Source organism: Cyprinodon variegatus, unplaced genomic scaffold, assembly GCF_000732505.1.
Source record: "Cyprinodon variegatus isolate N-32 unplaced genomic scaffold, C_variegatus-1.0 Scaffold73, whole genome shotgun sequence".
Lineage (NCBI taxonomy): Eukaryota > Metazoa > Chordata > Actinopteri > Cyprinodontiformes > Cyprinodontidae > Cyprinodon > Cyprinodon variegatus.
Window position 1 is genome coordinate 419,288 of NW_015150526.1, and position 24,200 is coordinate 443,487.

The 24,200-nt window shown below is 36.7% G+C and overlaps 3 protein-coding genes across 6 annotated transcripts in view; 2 read left to right on the top strand and 1 right to left on the bottom strand.

The window, feature by feature from the left end:
• Positions 1 to 8,536, top strand: part of LOC107083335 (period circadian protein homolog 2-like) — a 37,834-nt gene extending 29,298 nt beyond the window's left edge. For all 3 annotated transcript variants that reach the window (XM_015372475.1, XM_015372473.1, XM_015372474.1), the window contains 4 exons: positions 1,371 to 1,587; positions 1,741 to 1,936; positions 5,755 to 5,905; positions 6,702 to 8,536. In XM_015372475.1, the coding sequence (XP_015227961.1) occupies positions 1,371 to 1,587; positions 1,741 to 1,936; positions 5,755 to 5,905; positions 6,702 to 6,908 (771 nt within the window). In that variant the 3' untranslated portion in view covers positions 6,909 to 8,536. The remainder of the gene's footprint in view (positions 1 to 1,370; positions 1,588 to 1,740; positions 1,937 to 5,754; positions 5,906 to 6,701) is intronic.
• A 3,521-nt stretch (positions 8,537 to 12,057) lies between these two features.
• LOC107083343 (transcription cofactor HES-6-like) lies at positions 12,058 to 16,748 on the bottom strand. The gene is made up of 4 exons (XM_015372485.1): positions 16,585 to 16,748; positions 16,423 to 16,509; positions 16,248 to 16,329; positions 12,058 to 13,968 (listed from the first exon to the last, which is right to left on the bottom strand). The coding sequence occupies exons 1-4, from the start codon at positions 16,648 to 16,650 to the stop codon at positions 13,574 to 13,576; spliced, it is 630 nt and encodes a 209-aa protein (XP_015227971.1). The 5' UTR covers positions 16,651 to 16,748; the 3' UTR covers positions 12,058 to 13,573.
• Positions 16,749 to 19,453: 2,705 nt separating this feature from the next.
• LOC107083342 (integral membrane protein 2C-like) lies at positions 19,454 to 23,991 on the top strand. 2 transcript variants are annotated; one of them, XM_015372483.1, is made up of 6 exons: positions 19,454 to 19,667; positions 21,400 to 21,537; positions 21,639 to 21,830; positions 21,915 to 22,025; positions 22,154 to 22,304; positions 22,897 to 23,991. In XM_015372483.1, the coding sequence occupies exons 1-6, from the start codon at positions 19,581 to 19,583 to the stop codon at positions 22,986 to 22,988; spliced, it is 771 nt and encodes a 256-aa protein (XP_015227969.1). In that variant the 5' UTR covers positions 19,454 to 19,580; the 3' UTR covers positions 22,989 to 23,991. The 2 variants fall into 2 exon arrangements, with proteins under 2 accessions (XP_015227969.1, XP_015227970.1); XM_015372484.1 differs by having other exon boundaries at positions 21,642 to 21,830.
• Positions 23,992 to 24,200: the final 209 nt, after the last annotated feature.

Here is a 24,200-nt window from a genome sequence, read left to right on the forward strand (position 1 = left end):
ATGCATCCAGCCTGCAAACTCTGACTGCAAAATAAAGAAGGAAAAACCCCCACCAATGTTCCCAAATGATGACAAGACAAATAAACTGTCTTCTTCATTTCTAATATATGATACCTGTTATTTGGTATGCCTGGCCTTTATTCTGGAGATGGTTAATAGGATATACTCAAATAATTCTACGTTGTGTGCTGTAACATCACTGGAGTTGGTTTATGGAACAAAGTCCATGGGATCAAAGGTCACATGCTTGGATGAATCACAACAGAGAATGCAGTGTATGCTGGGATGGTCTTTTACCTATCCAGGAGTCAGTCAGGGAAGCACCGTGACAGATTTAGCAAGGTTTTATTCTTTAACTGAGTCCAAGGGGGTATTTTATGACCCCCCTTTAAAGAAATGATTGTTTTTGAAATTATCCTAAAAAAAAAAGTCTTTTTTTATTATTTTTCTTCTCAGATGATGCTCAGAGCCTTGATTTTAAGTTGATAAAGGAGATTTGCTGCTGTTGCACAACTGTCTGCAGCAATGAACATTTGTGATACACTCTTTAATTGATAACAGTTATATACAACTAACTTCCTGTCTTTGTAATGCTTATACAGTATTTCAGTTGAGGGCTTCATGATATAAGAAAAAGGGTGTTTATGTCGATAAATGTCGCTTTAACAATATTACTTGAGACAGATAAGAAACCCATAGTTGAACATTTTCATAACAAAAAGAAAAAAACAAAACTTTACGTAGTTTCTTGCAAACTTTTTAACTCTGCATATCTTTATCTTATAAAACCTTTATAGAAAGCTAGATACATATAGCTAATATCGATTGCAGATTATTGCAATATGCATATCACTTCTAGTAATATAGATTTATCATGATAAATGTGATACATTATGCAGCCAGAGTTCAGTTTGCCCTTAGTTATGCCAATGTTGTCTCTTCTCGTTTTACTTCAAAATTAAAACAAATAAAAAATATAATATAAAGCTATATCTATTGAATAAGAAACATCCTTGGGCATGCTCTTAATTCAAAATTTATTTATTTAAATAATTCTTTGTGCTTTTAAGCAAATCATTATAGTTTAGAAAGCATAATTGCCGTGCAAAATTATAGGTTCTCATTTTATTGCATTGACATCTGCAACTGAGTAAGATATTTTGTAAGAAATCTTCCACAAGAATGAGTCACATGAATGAATTCTCCAATTAGGCACTGTTATAACAGTTTCTTCTTTTGAATAAGAGCCATGGTGTGTGATTAAATACTTACACACCATAATCAAGTAGGAATATATTCCCAGCGGTGGTGCTATTTGTGAGGGTCAGAGCCTTATTAATTCCACTGTTGTAATATGTGTGTAATTGCAGAGGAGTGAAGAAGGTAACAACAGTGATGTGATCTCGACATCCAGCGACATGTTGGATATCATCCTTCAAGAGGACTCCTGCTCAGGCACGGGGTCAGCAACCTCCGGCTCCATGGGCTCTGGTTCGAATGGTTTTGGGACTTCCGCAAGTGGGATGTCCAAGAGCAGGACATCAGCCAGCGGGGCCTCAGCCAGTGGGACATCAGGCAGTTTTTCAGGTCTGCATTCAAATTTCAATCTTACTTTCAGTATTATATATATATTTTTATTCACCCTGATCTGTGGAGATTGCAAAGAACAAATGCAGCAGCACCTGAAAACATGAACGCAAACATAAGGAGCTTTTTGATGTTGAACTCTGCCTTTTTCAGGAAGCAACAACAGCAGTAAATACTTTGGCAGTGTGGACTCGTCCCAAAGCAGCCAGAAGGCCAAAGGCCTCCTGAGAAGCAGCGAGGAGAGACCTGCTGAGACAGAGCTTCTCAAGAGTGTCCTGCAGGACCCGGTCTGGCTGCTGAGGGCCAACACAGACGAGAAAGTCATGATGACCTACGAGCTGCCCTCACGGTGAGTCGAAGGACAGAGCTGCAGCCTGCCAGACGTAGAAAGGAGAACATTTTTTATCACTGCTGCTCTCGCTTCCAACAAGCTTTGGTTGGTTAAAACATGCAAAGACACTGGCTTCGATTTTCCTCTTTGTAATGTGGTTTCCTGCTCCTAACATAACATGTATTTACCACCAGGTGACAGAAATTTGTAAATGCATACCAGGAGGCTGTTCTGCAATGTTTTCTAACCTTAATTTCTCACCTAGAGCAGAAACCTGTAAAATAGCTTGAATGACCATAGGACAATAAAGAAGGGTCAAAGATCCCTGTGAGTGTGAAGCTCCTAAAACATTGTAGGAAACATAAAGTTGTATCAAGAGTTGATCATTGTAATGCTGTTAATCTTGTAAAATCTATTTTATATGTGTTTTTCTTCTACTGTGTAAATATTCTAAGATTAAAGGTTTATTATTTCTAGATATTTTTCTGAAAAGGTAATAAAATATTAATTTATTCTAAAGCCTTTTAAGCACCAGTAAGTTTCAAAGACTAACAAAATATGTTGCAATAAGAAGTTAATAATAATAATTGAGAGGTTCAGTAATTTTTTTTTTACAACTCTCCCCCACCGCACTCTATTTCCAATGTACTTTTGAAAAAAATAATTTCTTAAGCAGCTGTTTTCAAATATAGATTTTTTTCAGTTGCTTACTTTGATCTATTGACATAGAGGAATAAAGTTATTCCACAAAAATCAAAAGTTTATTATTATCAAACTTGTCACCCCTCTTAGGAAATTACCTTATAATTTAGTTTTAGCACAAACCACTATTGTGACATAATGTCCTTTAACACGGCAATGATCGCAACTGAAATAAAGTCCTGGTTTTCTCCTAATGTAAAGCACAATATGAAAATAAAGTAAGGGTTGTATCAGTATGTTAGTCCAAAAACAAAATAAATAAATCTAGACTTGGAACAGAGAGCTGTTGATGCTCAAATAGCAAGATAAACAATTATCTGGTTTCTGCCAGGACACCAAGTAACATTTTTAAAACCAGGAATTATCAGGGATGGATTAAAACAATCCAAAAACAATATTTCTGTGGGGGAAAATAAAAAAATCTAAGCAGAGGATAGCCTAGAGAATAATTACAGCATATTGCTAGAATTTCTGTTAGTCAGTTGAGATGAAGCTAGAGCTCTTTGGCCCCAGAGACATTGCTTTATGTTTGGAGGGAGAATAATGATGCATAAAACCTATTGGACCTTGTCCATGGGACTGGGTCATCTCGTCTTCCAGCATAAAACAGACCCATATGCTGTTACAGCTAAATAACTATTATCAGAAGACCCAACTTAGCAGTTTCTGACCAAACTCCACCAAGCTCTGACTTAAATCCTGCAGTGGGACTCATCAGGAGACCTGTCAGATTTATGCAAACAGCAACCGACAACGGCAGACTGCTGTAAAAAAATAAATAAAAATAAAAAAAATAACCAAAATTGACTGACATGTAGGGCGAGTAATAATTTTATCTGTTGGTTTTATTGTCCTTTTTTTAGGAAATCATTTCCTTTCTGAGATGCAGTTAGCAGAATGGAAACATCAAGAATAAACCTAGAACGCCTGTAAAGCTTTAGGAATTAAGCTTTTCCTGCCTTTTTCCTCATAAAACTTCCATCTTTACTTATCGCTGATTGCTTTCACTTCCAGAAGTTGACCGTGTCCTAAATAAACAATGTTTCTGCTGCTATGTTTACATGGTTTGCAGCTGAAATAATAGAAACATGTTATGCAATGTATGTGTTATATTCTCCTATGACAGTGTTTTATTCAGAGTAAAAGCTTAATCTGATCATCAAGGTACCATTTTTGTCCATAGCATTTCTATTTGTTCTGTTAGTGTTTACTTCTACTGTAAGGAGATTAGTTCACCAGTAGGTGGCAACCTCAATACTTCTACCTAGCTCAATGTGATCAGTAGGTACTTTTTAACATAAAATCATAAGCTGCAGATGCCTTTTTTATATATTATAATAACAGAAATCAAATCGTGTTTGTATTCATTGTAGATTATATTTTAGCAGCATATAAACCCTCAAATTAGGTCTAAAATGTGATATATATTTCCTTTGGTTGATTTTAGTCATTGTGGTTCATGATTTTCTGTTTTTCTCTCATCCGTTTTTTTGTAATTATAATGTACATGTATTTCTGACTAGACTTGCAACACACTGAAAAAAGCTGTGGATAGAATCCTCTTAGGGCTGTTGGAAAATGTCTAAAATGAATATGTATGAAATAAATGTGTAATTGAAAACAGGTGATGTCACTAAATACTTATACTGTAGTGGTACTTTAGTATAAATGTATCAACAAAGAGATATTTTTATTGTATCAATTTGATTAGTAACAATTGTTTATTTAGTGTTTCAATAGATCCATTAGGAGTCATTTGAATATATTACATGAATAATTAGATTTTTCCAGTGGTGTCAAAAGTACACACATTTGTTACTGAAGTAGAAGTATAGATACTGCAGTTTAAAAACACTCTGGTTAAAGTTGAAGTATCAACTTGACCTTTTTACTCAAGTAAAAGTGAAAAAGTATGTGCTCCAAAAACTACTTAAAGTATAAAAGTATAAAGTAACCTTTAAAAAAAAAACAGCCAGAGGCCACTATATGAATTGAAAGCTCAATTTTTTGACTATTTCTAAAAATTCTTTGAGATAGGGCCAAGGATGAGGGAGGTCTTGTTGGTCTCCATCTCCCGATACGCTCTGGCCTGTGTCCGACCTTTCAGACATTTCAACAACTTTTTCTGAACCCGACATTGTAGCATGGCATAAACAAGTTTGCAGTTTGAAGAACACCTGCTTGCTTCTGATGATTTCCTTTAGCTAACCAATGAGTGTTTGCATTGTATGACTCATCTAATTACACTAGTTTTCACTAGATGGATGGCGCCAATTATCTGCATTGGAATGGCTCACATGACGTGAAATAAATATTGATAATCATTAAATCGAAGTCAAGAGTAACGAATGTTTGTTTTAAAAATGTAAGGAATAGAAAGTACAGATACTTGTGTGAAAAGTTAATGAGTAGAAGGCAGAAGTAGGAGGAAAAATAAGTAATGGTAATAAGTAAAGTATAGATACCTAAAAAGTGTACTTAAGTACAGTAACCAAGTATTTGTACTTTGTTACTTGACACCTCTGGATTTTTCTACATATGCAAAGGAACTTCAAAACCTTATTATATAGCATCATCTATTGAGAAAACAGTACAATTCAAAAAGGTAAAGGACAAACTGAGGTTGAATCTGTAAATCCTTGATCTATCAGGCAGTGTTAGAAAGACACTTTATAGCTCAGAAACGCAGAGTTGCATCACACAAATACCAGCTTTAAAGCTATACACTGGAAATGGCTAAAAACGTTTATATTAACCTCATCTACTGAGAGCACTGATTTCACTGCTGTTAAGTCTTCTGTCATGAACCAGAATTAATGGGCGTAATGCTATTCAGTAATTTTCACAATTGTTTTTTACCGATAATGAGACATTTCCCTCTGGGATTATTAAAGTAATTCTGATTCTTATAAGCAAATATATACAACTTTAATTCAATCTTGTGTTGCAAATATAATATGCATAAATTGTCTTTTTTTTTATATTTTGACAATAAAAACAGACAGTTTTGGCTGTAACTTCAAAGATGAGTAAATTAAAGACTGGTTGATAACCCACCCTTCCTTTGCATCATTTTAACTTGCTTTAATCACATATAACTACTTAAACTGTTTGTTTTTGCATGTGCCTTGCAGAGACATTGCAATAGTGCTGGAAGAGGATAATGAGAAGATGAGGCTGCTGCAGCAATGCCAGCCCTACTTTTCAGATGATCAGAGGAAGGAACTGAGCGAGGTCCACCCCTGGATACAGAGGGGAGGTTTACCCAAAGCCATAGATGTTGAGGTAAAAAAAGAAAACTTCAATTTCTTTGTACCTTAATGTTATGCAACTTTTCCCTTTCAATGCTGTTCCGGCTTGTAACTCTTGATACTTCCTTTCATTTTCGTGACAAAGTTGAGTAAAAGAAATATGTTCATTTAGAAAGCAACCAAAGGCTCCATTATGTTTAAATGGCAAATTTAAGCATCAGTACATACTATGACCACCCAAGAAAACAAGTCTCTAACTGAAAGGTCGCATATTACTCAAAATTCACATTATAAACATTTGTAACACTAATATGTGTCCTGAAGCCTGTGTATGAGGTTCACAAATAAAAACACCTTCCACCTCTATCACTGCCTTTCTCCACCTTTTAGCTAAAGTGGGCTTAAAATGGTCTGTTTGAAAAGCATTCACCTTACGATGTCATATGGTGAATTAAGCTGTCCAGGGTTCATCTAATGCATTATAGGCTATCCCTACAAACTCTGACTGATTGTCAGTTTGTGGGACGCGTCCTTCTGGACGGCGAGATGTTGAAAGCCAAAACAGCTCATTAATCAATTAATCAAGCATTAATTCTGCATTCAATTATAATAATTAATAAGTTTTTTTCACAAGAAGATATGTGGTGCTCACTTCCTGTTTGTAGCAGTCGTGGAGGAAGAGGCTTTTTGAAAAGAAGTGCCTTTAAATGTTATCTGTATAGGAAAAACAAACCAAAAGCTAGGTTATAATCAACCTTTTCTCTATTTGAAGATGTAAGGCTGTGAAATCTGCCTTTCATTTATAATTTCAACCTATTTGTGACTTCCAGGGATGCACCTGTTGTGACAACACCTCAGAAGCAGCAGCAACAGTTGGGGCTGAAGACTTGGAGCTTTGCTATACAGAGAGTGGAGACCCCTGCTGCCCAGAGAGTTTTAAAGGTGAACCTGTAACCTCCTCCATGATCTCCCGTCACCCAGGACCTTCTCTAAGTTGTGGCCTGCAGGCAGAAGAAGCAAATCAGCAAGATGTTTAAAGAACTTGTTTCTCTGCTGTAAAGAGGAGGCTGCCTTAGATGAGCTCTATGCTCCATGTATCGTACAATCCGTACATTTCTAAAATGTGAATATATGTGGTGAACGTCTCTTACATCTTATTTTTATCTGTAGTATGCTGGGTCACTTAGTTGCTTTTGGGATAAAGGCTGGCCTCTGTGAGTTTTCCTGTTTTAATAAGCGGCCATTTTTAGCATATGACAGTGCAGCACTTTGAAAGAATCCCTGCTCTAATTATAGGAGATACAACACAGCACAACGCTGAAACTCAGAGCTGACAGCAGATGCCAAACAGACATTTTCGCTGCGGAGGCCAAACTCTGAGCCAGTGAATGAACTCAGTATTTTTCAGTTACGTCAGCATAGAATTAGAACAGATGCAGGTTTTTTTTTAAGGTAAGGTTATTTGGGTACTGCAGTCTTTAATGGACAAAAGGTACCAAATGAGCACACGTGCACTTTAGTGGACTTAAAGAAAAGGATATTGGTGTTCCATAGTGCTATTGCTGAAAATCATTTCTGGGAATTTCAAACCTGCTCCTTTATTATGTTAATATATCAGTCCAATAATCCCACCTCCCATAGAAACTGGATCTATTTATTCCCTTTACTTGAATAACATGAGATACAATAAAGACCTGCGATCTAGAAAAAGCAGATCTTTATTGTGTCTCCTGTTAGGAATTTTATTGTTTAGGAAGACCCATTGCTAAATGTTAAACAGTTTTTTTTTATTTATTGTGTATGTAGTACTCTGCATAAAGCTAAAGCTTCGAAAGCTGGAAACAACCTAGGAAAGCTACAGCAGTCAGCTAAGGAGGAGAATATCTACACTTCCTTTCAAAATGCCACAAAGTGGAGCCTTTTTCCCGAATAATAAAAGCATGTGAAATCTTACAGTATTTATTGAGGTGATCAGAGTATTCCAGCAGAATACAACTCGGCCAAAGGCTGCATTCACTTGCCTGGATATCCCCGGCTGCAATACTTAAGACTTTATATTTTTCCCTTTGGAGCCATGTGTCGCCAGATTAAGCTTGCTGTGGGCATAATTTAGTTATTTTTATCCTATGAAAAGCATCAGTTTTTAGATGTTAAATTCTTACTTTTTGAAGCCTGTCATTGCACATGCTGATTATTGTAACAGTCTGAGTATATATATTTATATGTAAATATTTTACATATTTTTTTAAAGAAATATTACATTTTTTTAAGAAAAAACAAAATTAAAACACAAACGGGACCAGAAAGACGGCAAATACGATTTTAGAAGAATGTGGTTGTGACATTTCTCTGCCTAAACAGGAAAAAACTATGGTTGTTTACAGCGAATATGGTTGACAAAGGGAAAAGTTACAACAGCTCATTACTGTCCAAAAACACGAACGGTTAAGCTTTTGGGTGAGTGTGTAGATCTAAAGAAGCATTTTGAAATATTAGGTGCCTGATGGGTTTTTAATGCTGTTATTCAATTTAAATCGGTGAAATTTCTCTATAACTTTCCTGAATGTGTCATTAGACTGTCTGATAATTCAGCAGACATATAAAGCACCTTTCTGTTTTGTTTTTGATTCTTTGTTTTTAGTGTATCTTTTTTTTGTTTATGATTTATGGAAAATGAATATTTTATTGTAATAAAATGAGATGTTTATGAGAATGCATGAATTCATCTTTCTTTGGAAGTTTGCAGACAGGAAAAAAACGATGGATGGATGGATGGATGGATGGATGGATGGATGGATGGATGGATGGATGGATGGATGGATGGATGATTGCAGACAGGAAAACTTTGTGCTATAAGAAATAATAGAGAATATTGACGAACGCAAGGAGCTCTGGAACAATCTTTGGATGTATTTAGCCACTGTGGCAGGTTTACTTAGGTTTTCTAAACCTGAAATAAGGGAAACTTCGATTTTTCCCTTTTCACAAAGAGAGCTTACTCAACCTCTGTTTCTGTTTCTATAGTAACAGAGCTAACCTGGTTGGGAGCAGGTTTTCTTCAATAAACTCAGTGTCCTCTGTCTCTGCTCTCCTTACAACCTATCACATTGTGTTATTTTCGATATAGTCAGATTGTTGACATAGTTTTGTGAATAAGAAGAATAATTCACTATCCTTTAGACACATTAGGTGTTGAAAAAAAAACACTGGATGTCCATTTAACGAGGATCTTATTTAAGAGTGATCGGCATTGTTTCACAGAGAATTAAATATTTACAGAAAAAGGATTCTTCAACTCAGTTGACAGGATATGAGCTTAATTTGTTTTTGCACACACAAAACAAATATGTTGCATAAAACATAAAGTTAACCAGATTATTATGCAAATCAAGCAAATAAACTTTATCTATTTGAAATAAATCAAATCAGTATCATCCTAACTAGATATATAAACTTATAGTTTAAATTCTAATCAAATAATCTATATTAGATTAATGAATATGGATCATTTAAAGCTGCAATAGACTGGCGACCTGTCCAGGGTATAACCAGCCTCTCGCCCTTAGACAGCTGGAAATAAGCACCAGCAGGGATAAAGCGTGACAGATGATTGATCAATGGATCATTTAAGGTTTATTTAATAGGGTAGGAATTTCTTATCTAATAAAATTACAAATTGCATTACAATTCTAAATTTTGGGTGAGTATTTAATGGCCTATGTTCCTTTCAGCCCATTGCAGACCTGACTTTATGATCATACTGTGTATCTCAAATAAATATATCTTGCAGTGTTCGCACATGACCACTAGATGGCATTAAAATACATACATATATAGTGGTGCCCAAATTTCGCTCCATTCACATTCAGATGAGGAGAGAACATGCATTATGTTAAAGATTTCCTGTCCTGGGGTCTTAAACCTTCCATATGCAAATTAGTCTCTGCCTGACTGAAGAAAAACGTGATAGTTTTCTGTCAAGTCCTAAAAGATCCGCCACATGAAAGAGTCCTCCCTTTATTTCACACCTCACATTTAACAGAAATAGAGCTGGGATTTGGCGGTTGATGAAACCCTAAAAAGATTTAGTGTTTTCGGCGGAGGAATAATTTGTAGGGTAGAATGCGCTATGTTTTCTTAGATAGCAAATAAAAACGACAGGCAAGACGATAGGTTATATGATGAAAAGTGACTAGTCAGATGGGCATCGCCTTCTGATCCGTTAACACCCTCTACCCTGCATGTTCGCTTTTACATTTAGGACAAGGTGCAAATGGCTCACCTACTGCGCTTATTTACATCCGAGCTGATCTGTAAATCCGGTCTGTCTGTTCGCTTTCTTTTTGATATATTCCCACAATAAAGAGACAATTTACACACACACACACACACACACACACCCATATATACACAGAATTGCATATGTGTAGGCCTATACATATCTATATATATTATATATCACCTGAGAAAATACAATGAAATATTTCAACAACATTGATTTTAACATAGCCTAAGCTGAGTAAAGCTTAATATACAGTTGAGGGGATTTATATATATATATATATATATATATATATATATATATATATTTGTATGGCATAGATTGATTTTTTTTGCGATTTTTCTGTTTGTTTTCTGAAATATTACCATTCCTTCTTCATTCAGCCTGCTGCACTTTAATACCTAAATTCAGTATTTTGGTTGTTTAAGCTTTTTGACAAGAGAACAAGTCAAGTTGATTTTATTCACACCTGGAACCTTTTTTACAACGTCTTTATTTCTTTATTTAGTAGCTAAAGCTCAGATTGGCAATTGTCGAACAGTTTTCAACACTTTATTCATGACTAGACTGTTTGCTGTTTTAAAACATGAAAACCTGTTGATCTAACCCTTATAATTGTTGCTCCGTACGTGTCATACAGAAAACGAACCTATGCCCCAGTATGAAGTCTTTTGCAGACTCTTGACAGGTTTCACCCACATTATGATGTTGCAACCATAGTTTACCATGGGGAAGGTGTTTTAGTGCTGTGTGTGTGCTGTGTTAACCCGACACAGCCTTTTATGTGTACAAGAAAGTATAGATTGTGGACTAGTTTGATCAAAACCTTTGTTCAGTTTGACTGTGTCCCTAACATTAGAAAACATGACTTCTCATGGTGGATCTATCAAGCTCCCATGGGATTCTTGCCTGCTTCTAAGCTGCTGTTTGTGTGATTCTCTCTTTATTTTGAAATAATAACCTGCTTAAACTTTCCCACAATTGCCTATTCTGAACTAAGAGTAATCTTCCCTCATTTTTATGGAGCTGATAATCACAAAACTTGATTAAATTACACATGAGTAGACATTATTTATTGGCTAACTTATAATTGCAACTTGTCACACAGGAATGTTTTTCAAGGGTAGCAAGGTAAAAGGGGTAGAAAAACAATGAATGCTTCAGTTTCCAGACTTGTAATTCTTACAAGATTTTATGTATCATGACTTTCCTTCCACTTTACAGTTATTCACGACTTTTTAGTGTCAAAACTGTGGATCGTGAAAGAATTGACACTCTGAGGGAACATTGCAGGAACACGAGAGAAAACAAATGACCAAAGATGGATTCAGCAAGGTCTCAGAAGTGCTGTTCAATTTGAAATCTGAGTCACACGGTCTGTTTCTTTTACTGCATCTGAGAAGCATTCATTAGAATAGAAACTTTAGGACCTTTATACATTGAAGCAGGTAAATAATTTGATATTGCCAGAACAGACAGACGGTCTGCAATAGTGCTGCACGTTACTATGCATTATAGCCTCAGACTGATGCTTATAGAAAATTCCTACTCATGGCTGACCTGGATTCCAAGTTATAGAGGAAAAACATAAAAAGCTGAGCTTAAACAGAGCTATAAAAACCCTTGTCACAAGCTCTGAATGAGGCCTATAAAAGGAGTGATTACTCATTTCACACCTCACAAATGCCTACGACGTGCAAAGAAATCTTAGAGCGAGAGAGGGAGTGTGCACACAAACTGGCCCACAACTGCAGAGTAAGAGCTAAAATCTTTGTAACAGACGAGGCTGCGTGGTTAGTGCCAACCTCCTGTGTTAAATCAAGCTTTTTTGGGTGCAAAAGAGGTGCATAAAAATAATTTCAACATAGCCCTTTGTTTAAAAAAAAAAACAATTTATTGAAAGGTTTAAAATAATCAGATGAGGTAGCTTACTAAAGCACTATAAATACAACGTTTGGGACTTTTCAAATTGGAAATAATTTAACTAACACAGTATCTGCAGAGAAACAACTAAATGTTAACAAATACATATTTACAAATGTATTGACAGCATTCAATGAAAGTAGGCCTTAAACACGTTTAAATTTCAAACATACAGATCATTAATTTCTGGAACTGATTTAATCATATTTTACAATTTAAATACTTAAGTTTTAAAACATTTAACAAAGAGCTTCATGATGTCTTAGACAAAGTGGTTCCCATTTTTTAGACTAAAAAAGCACTAAAATAATATAATTATGTATCAATTAAAGAACAGGACAGGGACTTTTATTCCTTGGTATAAATTGTTTTGGAAAACTGCCTATTTCCACCACTTACTGGCTTGACACTGCCCACAAACAAAAGACTATACGAGTGTAAAAATGACTTGTATGAATTGTTCTCTTTGTCTTCTGTCCTTATTTGCCCACGGTTCTAACAGAGATGTCCCCCCTGCTTCTTAGAAAGCCTCTAGTACTTGTTCCCAGTTCACAATTGACTCAGTAGCATCTGAATGTTTATGAAGCGATGATCTGCAAAAGCACTGCTGATAATATTTCTGATGTCTTTTGTAGAAAGTTGTCATATCACAGTGAGTTGAAAGAAAGATAACAAGTAGTCAAAGATAACTAATGTTTTAGCTTATTTGAGCAACATTATATTTGTAGATAACGAATGCTATTTCATTGTTATATACGCTGTTGCTCTAAGCTCAACAACTTCCCTGTCGTGATGTGATGATCTCTTATTACCACATGTCTGAAAAACCGGTGGTATTTGCTAACTGAGGTAGTCAATGAACAGGCTAAATAGGTTTACCAATACAAGATTAAACACATCCTGCATCATCACTTGGTTAGCTCAGTATCTAGGCTTGGATGTAATGCATTAAATACTAAAGGAATTCATACAACAGCAGATGTTATACTGTACTCTGTGACTCAATGATTTGAATAAGTAAAAGGGTAATTGCAGAGAGAATCAATACCAGCTGTACCACAGCCTGAGAACAATAGTCTGAGACACGTGGTTATAAATTGTGGTACAAGTACTGCTTATGATTAATGGGCTGCCATTGTTGTTATTACTCAGAACAACCAAGAACAAGGGGTGGTGGTGATTTTACTTAAATTATTGAATGATTAAAGTAAACCACACTCTTTAATCAGCCATGCGTTGCCAAGAGACGGTTTTTGTTTTTACGCTACAGCCCAGAACATTTCAGAGTTCCAAGTTTTGTTTAATTTCTGTTAAAAATCTATAAAAATGGTTGAACTTGGAAAACGTACTCTTATGGTATTTGAGTAAAAAAAAATTGAGAACCATTGTCTTAGTATAATGTTGCATATTGAGGTATGTTTAGTGTTGATTAAGGCCTGTCCAATCCATTCCAAAACCAGCCAACAATCTAGTTCATGAAAGCTCCTTCAACATTCTCTACCAAGGTCTCCAAACTGACTTTGAGAAAGGTAGACCAGATGATACATTCTGGGTGTCTACCTCCTCTGTGGAGGAAGCTCGGCTTTGCTCTGAGTCTACCTCATCCAGGTCAGAGCTAAGGTCATCGGTGGAGGTGTTGGAAGCAGCAGGGGACACCATGGTGGTGTCCATCCTCTCAGGGTGGGGCCAAGTGCTATTACAGGCTGACTTATCTGCATCAAGATGCTCCTGATTATTGAGGGGCATGCTCTCCAGGAGGTGGTTCAGCAGCTCTGCTGCTATGGCAGGGTCGATTCCAGGGCAACTGGACACAAATGTATGCACGTCATGCATGCACTGGATGTACCCAGCAGCGAAGCGCTCCCTGGCCTCCCTGTTCAGAGCATCTGCTTCTGAGGAAAGACAAACAGCAGCAGCACATTACTCAAATTTCATTTTACTCTATGGCAATGGTTTAAGCTCTAATTGGCTGAGTCATGCCTCATGCACATTCAAAACCTTTTGGGTTTAGATAATAATGACAATAATAGTGTTGGGACCAAAAATACTGATCACATTACCAGTTAGTTAGTCAATCAGTTGCAACATTTATAGAATATTGGTGTTTGCTTAAATTACCATTATTAGTGTTAGTGACAGCAAATCACTAATTTGAGCTTCAATCCTTCAGAGGTTATAAAGTGCATCACACTGAATTGCTTATAAAAGCTGCATCACATCCTGTCAAAAACAGCTTTAGTTGACCTACTTAGGTTACTGTTACCAATAAAGCAAAGTAACTAAAAAAGTTACGGACTGATTTTGCTGACAATTTCAGAGGAGGTGCTTATTGTGACTGGCAACAAATGGTGACATTTTGGTGAGGATCCCGATCACCATCTGGATCCAGGAATTTTTCAATCCTGTATTATGTGAATACAGGAATTAACCTAAGGTGGAAATCATAATACGGTATGTCTTGGGAAAATAGCTACTTGGCAAAGGTCTGCGCTCTCCAAACACCTTACTAGTTGCTTATGTTTGGTCCAACAGAAGAGTATTGAGTATTTTCTTAAAATACCTGAATCATTAGGTAATGCTTGATACTACCTCCACTCAAAATATTAATTAATTTGATTGGTGAACAAATGATTAACTTGTCAGTACAATGTCCAAAATGCATCAAGGACTCCAGATGTTTTAAGGCAAGGCAAGTTTATTTATAAACATTTAAATATATTTATTAATAATATATAAAAATGATATATTTTATGAATATAAATATATTCAGTGCAAAGATAATTAAATGTACTTTACATTAATTAAACAATAAAATAGAGGATTTTTTGTTTAAGGCTTGTTTAGCTGAAAACAATGCAAAGCACATGTGTCGTAATATTTCCTTTGGATGGTTTTAATTGTGAAAATGCATTTTGCAGAAACAATCATGCCAGAGATAATCCTCTGTCTTAATCACTTTACTGACATTTTGACCTCTGAAAGTCAGAAACACAACAATGACAATTTCTAATGTGTGATTTTTTCCATTACAGTTTCATTCAGGTTTTAATAGAGGCATACAAACCATTTTTCCTCCGAATTGTCAGCATTTAAAATGCTGTAGTTTCCTCACATTTTAAAACACACATTCTCTATAATCTTAATTTTAAATTTAACATGATTAAATATTTTTGACATATATTTTTCAATGTTGAAAACCTGTGGGGATATAGTTACCACATTATAAAAAGCACTTTATTTCATTTATTTATTCATTCTCCAGATTCAGAGTATTTATATTATTAAAAAAAACAATGTACAGTACAATAATCTAGTTGTCTTATTTCCGTATCTTTTATTTTTATTCACTTTTCTACAGGGGCGAAGCTAGATGGGGGGCCAGGGGTGGCCATGGCCACCCTTAGCCAATCATTGGCCACCCCTACCATTTATTTCCCTCTAATACAGATGGTGGCAGCAGTAACACTCTCAAGTGGAATATTCAATACATTTTTCATATATTAAAAATGACTACAATAAAAACACTGGTTAATTATGCACATCAATGTACTAATATTAAAGATGATAAGTACAGAATGCATGCTCTTCAGAAATAGATTTTGTTTTATGGGGTAAAGAGCAAATGTCTCTGCAAGTCACTTAGGAGTCTTCAGTGAAATCATAGATAAATAAATGTTTTAATAAAAACTTATTAAATAATCAATTTATCTAGATATTAGTGCTTGAAAATATGCATTTTATGCTAAATGATTACTGATAAAAGTAGGTAAGCATAGACAATGGAAAAGATGTTCGCCCAAAATTCAAACCTAAAAGAATTTTATCCACTATACCTTTTATCTAGAAAGCACAGATGTTTGAATATATGCATCTATTTGTTAGAAAAAGCCGTAGGAAAGTATAATTTGTCTTTATTTAGAAAATATGAATGTTTTGCTCATTAGTGTAGATTAACCATGAGGTTTTGGTGCCTATCTGCTTTTGGCCACCCCTCATGTACAGTATTTATTGCCTGGCCACCCTTATAAGGTTTCACATTGTGTGACCACTTCTAATATAACCTTTTGCTGCTGTAACACCACAATTTCCCCACTGTGGGACAATAAAAGGATTTTCTATTATATTCCATTTGCTTGCTTGCAAACATCTCTTAATGGCACTAGAGGTTTACCTTGTGCTCGGTGCTGCAGAATGTTTTCTACATGTTTTACGGTAACCTCCAAAACTTCTGCATTCTCCATCTTCGACTGTAGCTGTGGATGCATGGCACAGATACAAAGTGATCATCCACTGCTTGCCTTATTAGGACCCACATCTGAGGTGATTTTGATAAAAACATTACTTACATCCAGGTCTACCATGAGAACCCTGAGTTCCTGTAAGCTTTCATTGATGCGAGCTCTTCTTTTCTTCTCTACCAGAGGTTTCCTCATCTACGGATAACGGAGAAGAATAGGTCATTCTTAATCATTTCCAAGTCACAAATAATAAGTCTTAACATATCCTACCTTCCTGTCAGATTTGAATCCGCTATCACCTTCTCCTTCTGGAGTGTCGCCGCGGATCGGAGCCATGGAGGCTGCTGGGGGTGTGATCCAAGGAGCCGTTAGAAGGGCTCGTCAGGGGGACAGATGGCCGTGCGTTCCCAGCGGCAGTTGACTCCCTTTGGAAAATGGGCTGTTTATGCTGCTCTGAGGGGCCTTGCAGCGAATGCATGCATGGCTTCATTTAAATATGAATGCATTGGGCGCGCAACGCTCGTCCCCTTTATCAACAGGGGTTCTGGACCTTGGAGCCCAGACATGTAAAAAGATCTGATCTTATGAACCCTCTAAAGTTCATCATTTCACTTCAGTGGAAAAAGCACTTTTAAAACTTAGAAATGCATTTCATGACAGATTAATGCACATTCCCTTAACCTTATAAAAAAAAAAAAAAAAAAGTCTTCAGCATTTCTCCTATTTGGTTTATATCTAAATTGGCCAGTTCTCACATTAGATAATTAGGTACTATGGTCAATTCCTTCTTGATTGTAGGCAATCTGCTCATGAACAACACCTCTCTCCTGCTAAAACACAAGAAAAACACTAATCTCAATTAGATCATGTTAGCTGTAAATAATGCAAATTGAGAAAATCTTGATTTACCCTTTTTTTAATTAACACTATCACTATATATTTTAATTTTATTGATATAAATCTTATTCATGTTATTTTTTTCGTTCATTTATGTGACCCTAGACACAAAAACACATATTTATTACCATTCCTGGAAAAAAATTGTAAAAAAAAAAAAAAACAAAAAAAAAAAAACCAACATACTTATCTTTAATTGGGCCTAGGGAAAACTAATCTTGCATTGGGACATATTCATTCAGAAAAGGGGATCCCTTGGTAGGAATATTTTTGTCATATCCCTGGTGCTGCAATCATTATATCCCTGCTGTAGTTTGAACAGTCCCAAATAACCATTATTACTTTCCTTATGTTATAGTATTTATGATGTTTGGAAGATATTAAGAGATTAATCTTTGACCATTGATCAGTGCATAATCTATAGAAATCGCACAGTAAATTCCACAGTGTTAAATATTTAGTGTCAAAGTGCATTGACTGTTTTAGAGTTATTACAGCAACAACTGGAGTAAGATACACTATGTAGAGTTCTAATTAAACACTTATACCGAGTGGAGCCAAATGCACTCTTAAAATGTAGACACCCTCACCTGGAATGTAAACACCACCTCACTGGTCAAAAGGGCACAAAAGCGAATGTACTTCCTGCAGAGGATGATGACAGCCCAACTGACCCCACCCATCCTCACCACCTTCTACAGAAGCACCATAGAGGATGTTCTGACCAGCTGCTCACTGTGTGGTGTGGAGGCTGCAGCGCCTCAGACTGAAAGAAAGTGAGAGGAGTGGTGAGAACTGCAGAGAAGATCATCAGAGCACCTCTTCCCTCCATAAAAAACATTTCATCCTAGCGTTGCGTTGTCCTGAGCCCGTAACATCATATATGCCCCCTCACTCTCCCACCGTGGACTGTTCTCCCTACTGCCCTCTGGGAAAAGGATTCGAAGCATTAGATGCAAGTCCAGCAGATTCCGAAACAGCTTCTTCCCCACTGCCATCAGACAGCTGAACTGTTGAGAAAGCTCTAAATCATGTCACAGACTCTACATCAAACTGATCATATCAATGCATCTTTTTGCACCATGTTTTTTCTCCCACAATGTCTACATTTGATCCCTGCAAATTTTGTTTTGTATACACTCTGTGTATACAAAAAGACATTAACTGTTGTCTTTTTTTTGTAATTCACATTTTCAGTTGTGTTTTTTCAGTCAATACAGAAATTACTTAAAAGTAGAACTTTATGAAAACATTGGAAACTATTCCTAAGGAAAAAAATTTTACATAGAAAAATTCTATTACTTTTGGTTCCTAGGACAGAATTAAATTATCAGATCAATGCTGACATTTTGACTTACACTCTTTTGTGGCTTGAAGTTCAATTTTAAAGAAATTTAAACTTTTTAATTAAGTTAGTGTCCTCATGAGGTCTACAGTATGAGAGATGCTTGCTCTTATGACAGTGGGCATATGGTGCAGAGCTAACTATGTTAATGTGCATGAGTAGTCAGGTTGCCATAGACATATGATTTTCAAGTGTCTTCTGTTCATGTTTTTCCCAGTTTATAGATTCCCTGCTGGAGATTATTTTTTAGATTAAAAAAGGATGTAATTATAGTGTACAAATACCCAACTGTACAATTGTATTTAGCCTTTTTTTTTTTTTTTTTTTTTTTTACAAGTGTTTTAATTTTTAAAGTAAATACTGATTTTTATGTAGATACTAAATCATATTTATTCAAATTAGAAAAAAAAGTATTATACACAGTATAGTTTCTAACTGCAATGCTCTCACTACCAGTAGTAGTAAGCTTTAATAACTTTATTGCAGTATAGCTATTGGCTGGGCCAATTTAAAACATCACAACATTTCCGGATGATGGTGTTCAGAACAGAGATGATGGAAGGATATGCAGCCTTAAATAAAATGCGGAATTTACTACCATATTGGGATTTTTACTCCAAAGTAAAAACCGACTGTAGTGCAGTATCCGGAGATTGACTTAAAATTTATTCTTCCTTCTATAAAAACGGCCAAAGATACAAAGCATTATTTTTTGTGTGAAAATTAGCTCATAAAATGTGTATTTTAGAGCGTTTAGGTGCAGTTTTTAACTATCTATCAGCGCATTAATGTAGAACAAACTTTTACTTTGAAATCAACGAGGAGGCTTTTCCCTCGGTCCCACACAGCGCCCGTACGTCAGAAAAGACGCTCTTCTGACGTCACAGATTCCCGGGGGCGACGCAGCAGCGGCGCTATAAAGCCCTCTCGGTGCTGTGGATGGAAGCGCGGCGCAGAACCACAACCAGACAAGAGACAAAGAATTAAAGAAGCAAAAAATACAAACACTGACTTAAACTAAAACATGGTGAAGATCACCTTCCAGTCAGTTTCGGCACAGAAGCCCGACAAAGACCAGGATGTGGACAAGATTACTATACCCCAGGCTCACGTGAGTTTGCGCACTTTGTCTTTCTTTGTTTCAAGCTTTCTATTGTGTCTTTTAAGATTTATTTCTATATCAATTTTATCACAGCATGAGTAATTGCACCTTTGCACAAGATAAGTATAGTGATGTCTGGCCATGTGTGCCCTGATCAGTGAGAGGATTTATTTTTAAACGTTTGATTTAAATCTTATATCGCCTATATATAAATATAACCTGAAAAGAATCTCTATATCTGTGGCATCAGACCTAAATGTTGCAGTAATTATTTTTGTTGAGTCAATTATGGGATCTGTGCAGCAGCGTAATAGAAAAGGTCAGTGCATGCCAATGCCAGCCTGAGTTGACATTACATCATCTCAATCGGCTAGCCTGGAGGACACTGCAGATGACCAGCCCTATCTTTATAGCTGTGCATTCAAATGGATGTGACTGACATACCCTATTCCATTGAGTAAACAATTTGCAATGCATTTTAATTTGGTTGCATTTTTACCTCAAGGGGAAAAAAAATCAAGCCATACAAAATAGATAAATAAAAAGGTGCAATTATTGTAGCAATCATGTCATTAAGAGTATATACAATTTTAGTCCTGCAGGGGCGCCTTGGAGCATAAGAGGATGAATAGTATAGTAATTCATGTTTTGCATTGTATTTCAAGCCCTCAAGCTAAAATCTTAAAAATGTACTGGATGTCTAGTATCTGTCTACCATAAGAAGAGTTAGATTAAATATAATTCATGCATTAATGAATACGAAAAACTTCCTGAAAGGCTGAAGATGGGGATGTGTCAAGTCTTTCTTTGTCTGTCTCAGCAATAGATAGATAGATAGATAGATAGATAGATAGATAGATAGATAGATAGATAGATAGATAGATAGATAGATAGATAATGCACCATAGCCTCTTTTTTGTTAGCCTCTTTGTTTAAATCCATCTAAGAGGTCTATTCTTTTACACCGAATAGTCTTTTTTTAATCCCTACCCCTCCCCTTATTCTCAGCACACTACATGCTGTTCGATCCACTCAGTGACGTATCCATCATCACAGAAGACACCCCTTTTTCATCTGTCTAGTTGCGTCAGTTGAAGGATGTCAGAGGCAGGGTGGGTTATGATTGGCCAAGGTAGCAGCTGAGGCGTCAGAGCCAATACGTGTAGATCTATTAATATGTCCCCCCCACACCGCCCAGGGACCCCTCTACGCTACACAATCGTCCTAATTTCTTTTTCACTCCCACTTGGTGAGCCGATATATGATTTCTGCAAATATGGAACATGGAAGTAGGCCTCCAAGAATAGACCCAGACGGCCACGTGCCAGAATCTCCGTCAGAGGCTGGCAGAATCTGTTCTCCTTGCTTCCGCTCTCCATGGCAACAGTAGTATGGGAGAGGCAGAAGGTTGGCCGAGAGACCGTAGGCGGGCATCTGGCATGCCTCACTCCAGCCCGTCCTACGTCTACCAGATCCGATTGCCTGACTAACAGCTTGGCAACAGCTTCCAGTCAGAATCACCTCTGCTACAATTCAGACTTAATAAGGAAGAGTATAGGCCTGTGTCCTTATCTAGGGTGCTGTCTTAACTCTAGGCAAGAACTTTTCAATAGAGCAAAACTTTCCCAATTAGCTTGAATGTATTTTACAATGCAATAAAAAAAAAAAAAAAAACATTTGAGACTTGTGTGAGTTTAAGTAGCTGTTCTCTAACCCATCAGCTTTTCTTCTTCCCCAACAGGGGCGGTTGGTTCCTCCTATGAAGCCCAGGAAGCCCTTTCCAACAGGCTTGTGCTGCATCGCCATTGGCCTGGTCATTTTCACACTTGGACTAGTGTTGCCTTCCATTTACATTTATCGCTACTATTTTATGTCCCAGGTTAGTCAACTCAATCAAAACAAATCGTACCTCAAATATTACTCACTAGACCATGCCACTGATGATCAAAACATGCTGACTCTACTCTTTCTCACCCTCAGCAGATCCCAGAGGACAGCTTGTTTCACTGTCGGGTCATCTACGAGGACTCTGTGTACGCTCCCCTGAGAGGACGCCAAGAACTGGAGGAAAACGTGAGCATCTACCTCGAGGAGAACTATGAGCAAATCAGCATTCCAGTCCCTCATTTTGGGGGCAGTGACCCAGCAGATATCGTCCATGACTTCCAGAGGGTAAGTTCTAAAGTCTAGCCCTCTTGTCTAGATTTTTTGTATTTGAATGCTGACTAAATATATGTTCCTCTTAATTTATTCCAGGGCCTCACAGCCTATTATGACATTGCATTGGACAAGTGCTACATCACCGAGTTAAATACGACTGCTGTGATGCCTCCACGCAGCCTGTGGGAGCTACTTGTCAATGTCAAGGTGAGCATCATGCTAGATCAACACAGTGAATTTCTCTGTTGTGAGATCAATAAAGTTCTATTCTATTCTAAAGATGAGTAAGAACATTGTATTTCCCTTGTACTGACTGCTTTATCTCTTATTTTCAGAGGGGGACATACCTTCCCCAGACCTACATCGTCCAGGAAGAGATGGTGGTGACTGGCAGGTTGAGGAACATGAGACAGCTGGGCCCCTTTATCCACAGGCTCTGCTTCGGCAAAGAGACATTCCGCCTTAGACGCCGCAACCAGCGCCAACGTGAGTTAGAATTTGTGATAAATTATACCCAATTTGTGCCTGGGTCACTTCCGCTTAGTTGTCACCCGCTCATCAGACTATGTGAGAATGTGAGCCATGCAATGTGCTTAGGGGCAGTCATTGTGAGCCATCTGCATCAGAGATACAGAGTTCAGATTTGCCATGTGGGAGCATCAGAAAGTGACCAGAACCAGAACCAAATAGGGTCTTCCTTGGGAGCATTTCAGACAGTTTGCAATCCACGTCTGTCACAGACATTTGTGTGTCTGTATGTATGTGTTTAAATGTGGGCACAGCCTGGGAACTTCCTCCTGCTACATGAATCACCCGTAGTGCAGTGGACTTGTCCACACATTTGTGTAGGAGGTAGTGATGCGCATGCAAGATAGCTCTGGCGTTGTGTCCCACGATTAGTGTGAGATCTCTTAGAAATGATGCAGCAAACTTCCCCCTCAGTACATATATGGATGAGAGTAGTATTGATTCAAACTGGGCACTGTGGGAATGCGAGCAGCAGTAGTAATATGAAGAGTTTCAGTGCTGAGAAGATTTTTTCTAAATGCATCTTTTGCTTTTTTTCTCTCTCTTCCAGGTATCGAGAGACGTGAGACAAAGAAGTGCCACAGAATTCGTCACTTTGAGAACACTTTTGTGGTTGAGACCGTCATCTGCGACCGATTCTAAAATCAGAGGCGGAAATCACAGCCATGCGACACTGAAGCCAATTTCAAACCATACCTCTAGAATTTCTTATCCCTTAAGCTGCACTTTAAGAGCAAAATGTTGTCCTTTATTATTAGTTTCAGACTTTTTGTCCCATTTTTGCTCTTTTTTTTTTTTTATTGTTAATTGTTAAATTTGAAGTCAGATTGTACATGTGTGATGTTTGGATTTCTCTGTAGATTGTCTTGTAGAACAAAGATAGTAAGCTCAGTCTAATCAGTCAGTCTGTGAGATTCACATCAGAAAACAAGAATAGTTCTTGTCGTTTCTTGTTAATATATGTTCCCTTGGTTATTTTTTTTTATTTCTTTAAAAGGAAAACATACCTCATGTAGTAAAGATGTTAATTTTTCTTGTTATTTTCATTACAGAATTGTGTATATAACTGGTTGTTCCTAAGCAATATATATATCTATACATAATGTAAATTAATTTTCTTCTTATTATCACATTGTTACATGCATAGATTTTTATCAAACTCGTTTTTGTGAGATATCATTGATTTGTGGTTTATTCTTTTTTCCTTTGGTATCACACTTTCCTACTCCTTTGGTTATTAACGGCTTTAGACTGTAATTAGTAGCAGTGCTGTAGAGGGACAAAGGGAACCAAAGTCTGCAGTCAGTGATGCTACACATAGCTGTAAGGGATATAATATTTATATTGAAGAGTGCTTTATAGTTTAGTTCACTTACTGTAGAAGATATCAAAGGCAAAAATCAACTTTGTTTTGATCTTCCTTCTCCTCACTGAGATTTAGCTGTTTGTCTTTAACAATCGCCTCCTCTCAATCCTTTCTACCTTTCATTTTCTGCAGTGTTGATGTGTCTTGTCATCAATAACATTTTTGGGTCTGTTAAATACGTATATGTGCTCATATTTAACTGTTTTTGACACTATCTTACTGTACAGTCTAAATTCTCTTGTAAGATCTTGCTGCTTTGAGAATAAACTATCAAACTTTCTTTGTCTTTTGGAGTTCTAAACTTCAGTGAAGGATACTTTTTTATTTTCCTTGAATAGACAAGGTGTATGGTCAATATTGACACTCCTGTTGAAGATATGTATGCAAATGCATTTGTATGGTAGATTGCATTGCATGGACCTAATTTTAAAAGTGTTACAAAAAAAAAAAAACACCTTCAATTTGTACTACACACCCTTTGTCTAGAC

What these genes read in the sequence shown, in the direction of transcription:
- LOC107083343 (XM_015372485.1), bottom strand. Translation starts at nt 16,650, where the DNA reads ATGGCTCCGATCCGCGGCGACACTCCAGAAGGAGAAGGTGATAGCGGA. An exon ending in GATTCAAATCTGACAGGAAG is followed by an intron (nt 16,510 to 16,584) that starts GTAGGATATGTT and finishes CGTTATCCGTAG; the next exon opens with ATGAGGAAACCTCTGGTAGA. An exon ending in TCTGCAGCACCGAGCACAAG is followed by an intron (nt 13,969 to 16,247) that starts GTAAACCTCTAG and finishes GTCTTTCCTCAG; the next exon opens with AAGCAGATGCTCTGAACAGG.
- LOC107083342 (XM_015372483.1), top strand. Translation starts at nt 19,581, where the DNA reads ATGGTGAAGATCACCTTCCAGTCAGTTTCGGCACAGAAGCCCGACAAA. An exon ending in GCTACTATTTTATGTCCCAG is followed by an intron (nt 21,538 to 21,638) that starts GTTAGTCAACTC and finishes TCTCACCCTCAG; the next exon opens with CAGATCCCAGAGGACAGCTT. An exon ending in TCGTCCATGACTTCCAGAGG is followed by an intron (nt 21,831 to 21,914) that starts GTAAGTTCTAAA and finishes AATTTATTCCAG; the next exon opens with GGCCTCACAGCCTATTATGA.